Here is a 12,576-nt window from a genome sequence, read left to right on the forward strand (position 1 = left end):
TAAGTAAAAGTTCCATAACACTCCCCTTAAAGTTGGAGATTGGATTTGGATCATTCCCACCTTGCGTCCTGGAGTAATTTGGAGCTGAGAGGCTTAGTGAAAAATTTGGCAATTGGTTTCTGTAGGGTTTTGTAGTTAACGACAGAGGAAAGGAGAAAGAAAGATGAAGAGAGGGTTTTGGAAAGTGAACTGCCATTAGAAGCCTTTTGTTCGTGGCCACGACATATTGGATTCTGCCATGGCCACCCACGAGATACTTGACTATTTCAAGAGATCGGGGCTCCCTAGGTTCCTCTAGCTTGATCTTGAGAAGGCCTTTGACCGAGTTAATTGGATTCTCCTTGATGACATTATGATGCATATGGGATTTGGAGCAAGATGGAGATTTTGAATTCGTAGCTGCATCTCTTTTGTCTCCTACTCCTTTCTACTCAACGGTACTATTTGCGGTTATTTTAAAGGCACTAGGGGCATCAGACAGGGGATCCGCTTTCCCCCCTTCTCTTTAACTTCATTGTTGAGTACTTACAACTCTCTGGTCTATTCAACAAAAAGAGGGGGGTGGATTAGTGAGATTGCCAACCATGAGGAATTTGACATACCACTATTGCAATTTGCTGATGACACCATATGTTTTGGCGTGGGCTCTCTCGAGCAAGTCTTGCAGCTCAAGCTCTTCTTGGCCTCTTTGAGCTCATTTTGGGGCAAAAGATAAAATGGAGCAAAACCACCATTCTTAGATATCATATTGACTCGGATTTACTTCATACTATGGCGGACACTTTGGGATGCTTTGTTGCTACTCTCCTCACTACCTACCTCTAGTTTAGTTTGATTGACAGTAAGTCACGGAAGGACCTCTGGGCTCCTGTCATTGAGCGACTTGAAAGAAAACTCTCCACCTGGCGGGAAAGGCTTCTATCGAAGGCGGGGAGACTCACCCTCCTTAACTCTTGCATTGCGGGTTTGCCAAACTATTTCTTCTCTTTCTTGCTTTGCGCTGCCTCCATTTGTCGCTGGATTGATACTATCAAGAAGTGTTTCTTATGGAGAGGAGCTAGAAATGAGTTCAAGTATCACTTAGTGGGATGGAAAGATGTTTGCATGCCCAAGATATTTGGAGGCCTTGGTGTTTGTCATGCCAAGGATAGGGGGCAGGCCTTGTTACTCAAATGGCTATGGAGGATAAATTCTGTTTCTGCTGCTATTTGGAAGCCCAAAAGCTTCGGTCTTTTGGGTCTTCTTGGATTCTTGACAGTAGACAACAACGCTTATCTCCAATTTGGAGATCAATCTTCAACCTCCTCCCTATTTTGCGCTCGACAATCCGATTCTTTTTGGGCAATGGCAGTACCTTGGATTTGTGGTCCCACTAGTGGTGTGGAAATGGTCCTATTATTACCTCGTTTCAATCGCTGCAGCAACTGACTACTCGGCATAATCTGATGGTAGCAAACGCTTGGGGCCTTGGTTCTTGGAATCTACATATCCGCAGGGGTCGTTTTGACAAGGAAGCCTTAGCTGCTTGTAGTCTTATTGAGAATCTTATTGCTTGGCGTCTCTTGGTTCCTCCCTAGGTGAATTTTTTTCTCTGGAGTGCCTGCCGCAATAGGATTGTCACAGCTGACAACCTTATTAGGCATGACAATACTGCTCTTGATCCCCTCTGCCCCTTATGCGGACTTGAGGTTGAGACTATTAACCACCTTCTCCTTCACGGTGCTTTTGCCTGGCAGGTCTGGACTTCTATGATTGACAACATGGGCCTTAATTTCTGCACCCCCCTTGACCTGGGCACCATGTTTTGGATGTTATGTTTGGGATCAAACTTAGTTGTTGGGAGACACCTTAACTAAGTAGAACTAGAGTGTCATCTTGAGTGAGAAGTTGAGATAGAGGAGGAATCATTGTTAGAGTTAGATAAGTTGATCGGTCATTGGACTCTGTATAAGCATATGCTTAGAAGGTCACACTAATCCTCGAATAGACTCTACCCCTTCTCGTGAGAGAGGGACCTGTCATCAAGGATTGGTTGCCAATGATGATTGTGGACTTCAAGTATAAGAGGAATTTTCACAATTTTTAACTATTTTATTTTTTGTAAATTTAAAATTTTTGTTTAATTCAGGAAAATTCGGATTTATTACTGGGACAACATTCTCTAATACATAATAGCATCTTCAAGTATTTCATATTTGGGGTATAAAAACTGGTTATTGATTGGAACTTTGCAAGAGTCTAGAATGAAGTTATCTAAGAGACCAAATAAGAGCCAAATAACTTTGATTCCATGTGAATAGCAAGCCATGGTAGGAGCAGAGATTTAGAAAAAAGATTGAAAGAGAAAAACAAAGATCTGGAAGAGTTAAGAGAGGAGTAGAAAGGATGTTGGAACTTTTCTTAAAGAAAATGAGGAAAAAACTGCAGAAACTAGAAAGAAACCTTTGGTTTGGATTTCTTTCTTCTACGGAGACAATCTGAGAATAAAAACTATGCCTCTGTTGAGCTTGTAGACCAAAGTTGTCAGAATTGCACAAGATCCATCAGTTCAATGTTGTTGTGTCAAAACCTGTATAGCAAATACTCTGTTCTAGGTTAAAACTGAAAGATCCAGTCAGGCGAACCATTTCGATAATCTGCTTATATGGGTTGAAGATGAGAGAAATTTTTTTTGTTGGGGTGGGGGTGGGAATCGAATGCTACAAACCTTCTTAGATCTTGTATAGAGAGGGAAGAAAGTGCTCAACAATGGGAATCAGGGTTACTCAAAGGGAAAGAAGAGGATAGGCAAATTGGAGCTTGTGCTTGAGAAGAGAAAAAAAGGTTTTTTCATGTCTGCCCTACTCATCCACAAATTTCTCATTGTTAAGGAATAGTCCCACATGGATTAGTGAGTACAAAGATCTTGAGTTTATTAGTTGGGAAAGAGGTTTCCTAAGTTGACTAGTCATTTTGAGATAGGGCCTTGGACCCAATTTAACACTCATTAAATAAATCACTACATATCTAAGATTAACCCTCATTGGTACCTAATGATTAAACTACGTATATAAGCTGAAGTTACTCTCCTTGTATCCCCCCCTTATAACTAACTTTCTTAACAACCCCTGCAAAAACATACGAACAACAAAAATACTCTTAGGATGACTTCCATCATTAAATATCTAAACTACCCTACTGATTTACTGTTTGGGTTTAAATGGAATGAAAAAACAACACAGATATGATTAAACTATAGGGTGTCCTAGTTTGGTTCGACCACTGACTGAACCCTGTCATTTGGGTTAGACTGAAATTGGCCAAGTCTTTGGTTTGATGGCTGGTTTGGTTTTAAAACATTGATGTGGTCCTTGTAGTTGTAAATGAACCCTGTCATTGGGGTAGACTGAAATTGGCCTAGTCTTTGGTTTGATGACTGGTTTGGTTTTAAAACATTGATGTGGTCCTTGTAGTTGTAAAACGTGAAATTTAGGTATTAGTTTAAATAAATTAATTACTCTCTAATGTTGGTGAACCTAATTTCAGTCAAGGCTTCAGGCAAAACAGGAGATTGGTGAGAATAATGCACTGAGGTATAAAGGTATGCTTTCTTGATTCTTTCAGGCTTAATACTTTTTTTTCCTCTCTAAGATGGTGATGTTTCCTTAAAAAACTGATTACAGCATTATACCAGGTAAGGTGAAAAACCCTCAAACCTGAAGGGGAAAAGAATCCATGACAACAATACGTGATCTTAGGGCAGCTTTCTTTTAGTTTGTTTTTTTCTGCCCTCTTTTAATAAAGCATCTTAAAAAAAAAAAAAAAAAACTATACTTGATCTTGAAACACCATCTTTAGCCAATCTATCAGCAATGTCATTAGCTGACCACAAAATATGAATCCAGGAAACATCTATTCCTGATCTGTACAGCTTTTGTCTTTTTATTTTCTGCTTGACAGTAGCATGTCCTTGCTATTTCTGAATGAAAATAGGTGAGAACAAATAAAATGCCATGGGACTAAAGAAAATAGTATTATATAAAATTGTAACATCAGCGCTAAGATAATACCTTTAAGATTGGATGATGAACTTGAGAAGAACCCAAGTAAATCCACTTAACTACCCTAGACAACTTATCTACGAGAGCAGTAAAATGGATAGTTCAGATATTATCCAGATCCAATCTGGATCTGAAATATTGAATAGAATCCGAAATTTCTGATCCATTGGATCTTATATGGATATCAGAATCCGAAATAAAGGGACTCCAATTTGTAATTGGAATAAAGAGTTCTGGATCCTGAACCTCTCCTGATCCTCTCTTTATTTTGCTTTCATGCGACCGTTTAAAGTTCAATCCTAGCTTCTCGAATATCGTTTCTTTGCTGACTAGTGCCAACATTCTTTGTCCTTCTCTCTTCTTCCTCCCATCATACTCCCTTGATCTTCCATACATTCTTTTCCTTTCTTCCGCATTCTCTACTCTTTTCTTCATTGATTAGCCAACCATTCTCTTCTTTGTCTGGCTTTCTTTCCCTCAACTAAGTTGGTATTGCTCCTTTCTTGAGCCCTTCTCCCTCTCAACTAACCATCGGAGCAGAAGTGCTTAGTGGCAAAGAGAAAATCTACAAGGTGAGGGTCTTAGATGTTCTTAATCTTCTTCTTGCAGTTAATTTTTGTCCTTTTGAAGCAGTCAAGCATTGCTAACATAGGTTAGCAGACAGCAGATTATTCTGCTAACTGCAAATTTCAGTGAGAGAAACCAGGCACATAATATTAATATGCCCCAGCAGCTGCTAATTGTAATTCGGCGCAACTACAGAAGCCCCTGCACAAGGGTCTAGAGCTGGAACAACACAAACACAATATGAGACCGTGCTTTGGGGATTGGCTGCGTAAAAGGTTTCTATTAGAGGGTTTCTTTTTATCTTTTTGATATTCCTCTCTCAGTTAGTATGCCTGGGGGATTGGCTTTCAGTTTCCTTCTTCCTCCTTGATTTCCATTCTTTCTCCCCTTCTTTCTCTGTTGGAAGATTATTAGAAAAAAAAGAATATGCACTGCTCACCAAATGTGGTCTAGTTTGCTATTTTTTGTTTTTATTTCATTTTTATTACAGGTAGTTGGATCTGGATATTATCTTATGGATTGAAATCAACTGACCTACTTTGTAAAGTTCTTTGGATATTGGATATCTGCAAACTGACCAGACACTGAAACCCAATATCCAGACTGAATCTGGTCTTACAACCCTATTATCATCTTGTAGACCCAAATCTATGAACAAAGGTAGTAAAATTACCCGTGTGATAAGCAGACATATGAGAGGGAAGCTCACCACCCATCATTTTCTGACTTCTAGCTGCATGGTTCTTGCCCTTTTGAAAATATTGAGATGCCTAAGTGCTCTTTTTGCTTTTTTATGTCATTTATAAATGAAGTTACTGAGAGAGACCTGAAGTCCATCACATGTTGGAATTCTACCTTTCATGACAGTCCATAAGAAAGCTTTAACTTTTGGGGGACAAATTTCCATGCTTTGGAGATGCTACTAATGTCACTAAAATTTGAGTGATCAAGTTTGCAATTGGTAGAGTGGAATAACCCCATCCCTACCCTGACTTGATGCGGGTTTTTGGAGTTACCCCTGTCCCTGACCCACGAGGTGAGAGGACTCCATCCCTGCCTGAATCAGGCTGGTTCAAATCAGATTCCCCATTTAACCTGACTGGTTGCAGTCCCTAGATTCTATTGCATTGTTCACGAATGTTATTGAGTGCATTGAGGATGTTTTTCCTGCCTCATACCTTGGCCTTCCCCTTTTCATGGGAGGCCACCACGATCTCTATGGAACCTAATTATTGAACATTTTGAAAAGTGTCTTGATAATTGGCATGGTAGTCTTCTCTCATTGGCTGGGCAATCAACTCTCATCAAGGCCGCCCTTGTAAGTCTGCCCAACTAGTTCTTGTCCTCCTGGCCCACCATCTTCTCTCATCCCCATCCCAAGCATCTAGTGTCTAGAAGCAAATTTGCACGCTTGTACCGCACTTTGATAGTGGATATACTATCCACATCTGTTGTGGGGACCTTACCGCCTTTTGAAAAGATGCATGCATTGGGGGTAAGATTCTAGCAAATGCACTCACTCTCATGTTTGGGTTAATTGGGGATTAGGATATATTGCTTAGAAACTCTTATTGGACCACAAATTAGGAACTTGTCTTGATTTAAATATTATTTTATTGAAATGATGCTGAATTTTATGAGAAAATGGAATTTAAATTTTTGGAGAGTATTGAGAGATAATGAAGAGTAAGAAGCCTTGAACCTCCCAACAATCTCTTATTGTTTGGGAAGGCTTCCCCCCTTGTAATCTACTTGTTTGAGCTTATTCTTAATAAAATTCTGCATCATTTAAAAAAAAAGAAAATAAGCCTTGAACCTCATATCTACTTTGAGGATCACTTAGAGGTTTAGGAGAGGACATTATGGTTTGGTAGCATGATGCATTAGGGTAGTACATGGTCACCTCCCAATATGCTTTTCTTTATGGTTATAACTCTCAACAAAAAAGTTTTAAGTGGCCATCATCTGGAAGATTCCCACCTCCTCTAGAGTCAACCGCTTTCTATGTTGTGTAACAAAAAAAAGAATGTTCACGTCAGACTTGCTCCAGAGAAGGGTGAGCACAATCTAAGATCAAACGTGGAAACTTTGTAGTGGACACTCCAGATGGTGAGCCAGTTTTTCCTCCACTATCAAATCTCCAGGGAGATTTGGAGTGCATTTTCTCCAAGTGTGGCCTAATACTGCCCTCCCTTCATCACATCACTCCCTAAAGGAACAAATAAGCTTCTTGCCATGGTGGAAAATTGGGAAACGATTACAGTTGCATCCTTTGCTGCCATAATTTGGAATGTGTGGAAAGAAAGAAACCAATGGGCTTTTAAAAGTATGCAGAAGTCCATTGGAGGTATTTTTGAAGCATCGATCCACTGTGTGCTCTTCTGAGTGAGCAAGCTGCCTAAAACCTTAATCTCCCTAGTGCAGTTATTCAAGAAAATTGGAAGGTAATTATCAACTCCTCATCGTCCCATTCCCAACCCTTGGTACCTAGATCCCTTGACTTAGAGGGATGAGTCCAATTGGGTATTTGGGAGGGGGAGGGGGGGGGGGTGTTAATGTAATTAGAGACTCCTCAATTGACATATTTCATGTTTACTTTGCTCCCTTTCCTATTGTGTATGCTATTGTGGCAAAGTTGAGAGCCCTATTGTAGGGCATTCAACTCTACATGGGAAGATTGACCCATTTAAGTTTTGGAGGGGACTTTGTGGTTGTCATCAGCTGGGCTCATGGGAATAAGTGTGCATCTGGTTGTTGTTTTTTTAATATATTTTGATGAAATTGAGGATTTATCTAGAAACATAGACATGGCTTGGCATCACACCCCTAGAAGGGCCAATGGCATTGTTGACACTTGGGCTATGAAGGGGTTTCCTTGAGGTACTCCTCCCTTCCCCTCTAATCTTGCCTTGGCCTTTTCTTTTTAGTGATTTTTTTTTTGTTCTTTATGTATTTTCCCATTTCCCTTGTGCTTGTACTCTATCATCTCTTGGCAGCTCTCTTAATGGAATACTCCTCATTGTTATTAAAAGAAGTGAAAAAGAGTACTTTCTTAAAACAGTGACTTTCCAAAAAACTAGCTGTTGTATTTTAATCTTCCTTCTATTTTATTTTTCCTTCTTTTGTAAACTTTTAGTGGTTTAGGATGACTTAGTCTGTTGTCATAGTTTTCAGCAACTTTTTTAATCTCAGAGCTATTTACTATGTTAGGTGTATACTGATGTACCCTATTCACTCAATGAGATTTGAACCCTGAGACCTTATTTTAAGATATCCTCCAACATATCCAGTCAGCCGAGGTTCAATCCACATCTTGGTGTTGTTGTTGCTGACTTATGAATGCTCCAAATACTGCTACTCAATATGGGCCCGCAACTTGATATCTCTAGTCTTGTTATCTCTTCTAGGAGTCGCATTAAGTGTGGGCCTTCCTAACTATTATTTATCTTTACTCTTATGCCCAGCAGTAGTGGTGACTAGGATTGAAACTATGAAAGAAGAATTTTGTGGAGTGGATCCTCTAAGAAGCCCCATTACCATTTAGTGAATTTGGAAGAGGTTTGTGTGCCTAAACGTATGAGGGGGGCTTGGGATATGTAAAATTAGGCCTCTGAATCGTGCTTTCTTGACAAAATGGTTATGGAAGTTCAGAAAGGAAAAAAAAACTTATGCAAGAAGTTTATTTTTGAAAAGTATTACATACCATGTGCTGATTGGTTTCCACCTTTTGTTGTTCCTCAAAATGCCTTGTCTTTATGGAGAGCTACATGTTCTGGTTTGGACTCATTTAAAAAAGGTATAAGATTTGGTGTTTGGTCTGGAAATTAAGTAATTTTTTGGTATGGTTGGTGGACTGGAGACAAACCCTTGTACCTAGAATTCCGTACAGTTTTTGCTGGTTCTTATGATACTGTCAAATTTCGGGGCCTTACTCCATATCGTTCTAAGCTTTAGAAGAGAGAAAGATGGAAGAGAGAAAGGAGAAGACTACGAGCTCATGAGACAAGGAAGGAGTATGTATGTGTGTGTGTGTGTGAGAGAGAGAGAGAGAGAGGAGGAGGCTCCCTTGAATAAAGGTCAAGCCCTTCTCTTCTTTCTTATAATGAAAAATATTACATAATGTCAAATATACTCTTTTTCATATTGGGGTAACAAAGATTCTTAAAGAGAAGAAAAGAAACTAAGTAAAAACTAAATACAATTTTTTATCCTTAACTCTCCCTCTTTAGCTAGTGCAAAAACATAAAAAACACCCAACTTGGAACATGAACTGTGAAGAGAACCAACTGCAATTACCTTTGGAAAGGTGTTTGGAAGTTGATTCACTGTTGAGACCACCTAATACCTTCGCTTGGATGAAATAACAATCAATCTTAATATGTTTGGTCCTCTCATGGAAATCTGTCTTCGTTGCAATATGTGTAGTGGCTTGGTCGTCAATGATGAAGTTACATAGGTGTAGTCACAAAAAATCCGAGTTCAACTAAAAGTTTAGCCATAGCATCTCACTCACTATATGTGCCATAGTCCAGTATTCTGTTTCTATACTTGATCTCACCATCATATTTTGTTTCTTGTAGTGCCGAGTTACTAAATTGCCAACAACTATTGTGTAATAACTTGAGGTTGACTTTCTACCATAGGGAGAATTTGCCCAATTTGCATCCACAAAGCCTTCTATATTAGCATATCCATGGTATTTATATACCAATCCTTGTCTCGGGTTGATTTAAAAAAAAAAAACTCCCTTGTCTTGAGTTTTTCTCAAGATAACGTACAACTCGTTCTTATACTTCCTAGTGAGAAAAATGAGGTTGATGCATAAATTGACTAAAACACTCACAAAAAAGAGATCAAGTCTTGTTCCAATCACTTACTACCTGCTGAAACTTTCAAACCTATACATCATTATTAGACCCAATACACGATTTCACATTTTGATCCATAAGAGTGTCAAGAGGTCTGCACCCAATCACGCCAGTTTCTTCTAGCAGGTCCAAAACATACTTCCTTCAAGACAAAACTATGCCATGTTGAGAATGCAATACTTCAATCCCAACGAAAATTTTTAGTAAGCCAATCTCCTTTATTTTTAACACCTTGCACAACCCTTCCTTTACTTGCTGAATGTCATCTAGGTCACCAGCTATCAATATTATGTCATCAACATTTACTGGAATAAGAAATCACACCTTAATTAGTATTTTTAACAAAAACCAAATGGTCCACTTCACACCTCTTAGAATCGAAACTAATAACAATTTTGCTAAAATTTTCAAACTAAGCCTCTGGAGACTGCTTCAGTCTGTGGGACTAGGACCCAAAGAGATGGGAGAAGAGACTTATAATTGGATTCAAGACGTGAGGAGAGTAATCCTAGCTAATCAAGGACTTGAGCTGGTTGACTTATGGAAGAGGACTCGTGAGCTGAAGATAAGAGGGCTGGTGGGTTAAGGAAAGGGTTATCCTAGGGTTAGTAGGACTTAGATTTATGACGTGGCTGGATTAGTAGATGTGGAACTTGAATGATCTTGGTGGCTTATGTAGGCTAGGTAGGGTGGCTAAGGATGGAGTGGAAGTAGTGCCAAAAAAGTATGATTGGATTAGAGAGAATTCTCTTTGGGTGATTGAACTTGTAGACTTGCACTGAATCGGATTAGGCTTGAGTGCCTTGGAGAAATGCCAGGGCAATGGTGGAAGACTTGGAAGTTGGCTAGTGGTGCTCAAGAGTAATGTTGGATAGTAACCCTTGACCGATTATTGATGGTGGGTTGCCTCGAGGTTGGTAGAAGCTGATTTGCATTATATTGAGTTGAAAGATTCAAATGGCTCAAGGCCTTACAATTTATTAACTCAATGCCTTAGACTCCATGCTACACTGACTAATGACATGCTAACCTAATCTTACTCTTGACTATGTTTGACTGACTAACACCAACTTAAAGTCCTTAGTGCATTGAATTGAGACATCCATGTGCCTTCTAGTTGCCCATTTTTCTTGCAATTGTGTGCTCTACTTGAGGACTATGCTTCTTCTATTAGTCTTCAGTCTTCATGCTCTAGAGGGCTCTGAGGACTCGACCTACTTAGACTCGGACTCTTACACTTAATGAGCTTAGACTTGATCCTACCTCAACTGTATTCTACTCTGCTGCCCATGCTAGGGTCATTTCTCCTAGTCCTCTATCCATCCACCACAGCCCATGTGGCTTGTCTTGGGTGGATTGCAAAGGACTGTATGACTATTTCATAAGTAGGCTTGGTATACCTCCAACTGTAGGTCTGCAGCAGTATGCTTACCATTGTTATACAGCTCCAAGCAGCCATACGGCTTAATGATCAATATTTTCTGAAATGCAGGTACAGTAGACGCACTTATAAAGATGATCCGTTATGAAGGTTTACGTGGCTTTTACAAGGGGATGAGTACAAAGATATTGCAGAGTGTTTTTGCTGCCTCGGTGTTGTTTATGATAAAGGAAGAGTTGGTTAAGGCATTTCAATTATTGGCTGACAGAAGCAGGAAGGTTCTCTCTAATGTACTTTAATGGTGTTGTGATCTTCCATGTGAAATATTTGTAAAATTTAAAAGATAATGCACATGGCAATATCAAGATGCCTGCTTAGGTTTACTTTTGGTATATATTTGGAATTTACTGTTATGAATAGCATGATTTTGTAGAATCCCAAATGGATGTCTTTATAAACAGGTTTTATTATCTTGGTTTCTCTAACTATTATTGAATTTAACTAATTTTAGAAAGTTTTACTGTATATGATCCATTTATCTGCTGTAAAGTTTGTCCGAATTATTTAGCAAATTCAAGGAATACTATCTGGTATGGAAGGTGTATGTAAATATACTTGGAATCTGTGACTTGTACAAACTTGTCGTACTTAATTTGAATGATTCCATATGAAATCATTATGTTCTGGTTTTCGGCCCATTCTGGAAGCATTGTAATGACCTGATATGACAGAGGCACAGTATGCCAACCAGGAGTATTAAAGCTTCTGCAATGAACACTTTGCTACCCGTCTTCGATACCCATCTTTTTTCAGTCTCCTTTGCAGGTTTTCTTGGGAGATCTTCGTCACTGCCATCGACGAGTTGGCATTCTTTCTTAGTGGTAATAAAATACTCTGATATTTACCCATTGGAATTTTTTACAGGAAGTGCTGGCACGTGCCAGGTTCTCTTTCCTCAAGGCAACTCTGCAGTGGGTTACTGAAGTTTGTAGATAAATTTTGAGGAATTAAACAGCAAAAGATTTTAAGGCAAAAAAATGAAGAAAAAGCAAAAAAAAATGGAGGCATTTTAAGGCATTTTTTTACCCTGAGTAGTCACTCAGCAAACTAGTAAGGAAGCCTGTTCAATGGACGGGCAATGACATGACAAAAAGGGTTGTTAAGTGATAGGGATGACTGTAAGTTCAATGGGCTATCCAACTGGAAATTTTAAATCTGGAACCGTATTTTTTTATTTTATATAAGAATAATTATTTCTGTTTTATAAGTACCAATTATTATCTGTTTGTGCCTGCCTTTTTTGCTTTTACTGCTGTGTGATACTTAATCAATCTGCATATGATGAGCAATCTTAAAATATGTAGGAGCAATATTGTTGAAGTTAGACAAGATTATGCTCCAGGGATAGCTATAGTTGGTCTTTGATCTAACTCCTATCACGCGTGTTGTTGTGTTCTGTGTTCAACGAGATTAACCGAAGGTGTGTTCATATGGTCCTTCAAAAGAAACGGAGAAAAAAAATTTCAGTTTTAAGGACGGGCTTGCTCTGATCTCATTTTTCAGGGATTCTGGTAGATGAAAAGTTCAGCCCCTTAACTGAAGATAACTCTATTTTTCTACTGGTATGTGAATATGCTTGCAGATACCGGTCGCATTGAGTTGACCCTAAACCTGCTTATGTTCGAATAAAGCTTAGGTTCGAACCTAAAATTGTTATTCA

At 39.0% G+C, this 12,576-nt stretch overlaps 1 protein-coding gene across 2 annotated transcripts in view; it reads left to right on the forward strand.

The window, feature by feature from the left end:
• The window catches only part of LOC137946241 (peroxisomal nicotinamide adenine dinucleotide carrier-like), a 30,841-nt gene extending 19,543 nt beyond the window's left edge, over positions 1–11,298 (forward strand). The window contains exons 10-11 of one of the 2 annotated variants that reach the window (XM_068792459.1): positions 3,526–3,580; positions 10,968–11,298. In XM_068792459.1, coding sequence (XP_068648560.1) covers positions 3,526–3,580; positions 10,968–11,155 — 243 coding nt within the window. In that variant the 3' untranslated portion in view covers positions 11,156–11,298. The remainder of the gene's footprint in view (positions 1–3,525; positions 3,581–10,967) is intronic. The other variant, XM_068792460.1, reaches the window with a different exon arrangement.
• Positions 11,299–12,576: the final 1,278 nt, after the last annotated feature.

Source organism: Aristolochia californica, unplaced genomic scaffold, assembly GCF_029961685.1.
Source record: "Aristolochia californica isolate CCGP_79_NKW_82.1479 unplaced genomic scaffold, dmAriCali1.0.hap1 SCAF_12, whole genome shotgun sequence".
NCBI lineage: Eukaryota > Viridiplantae > Streptophyta > Magnoliopsida > Piperales > Aristolochiaceae > Aristolochia > Aristolochia californica.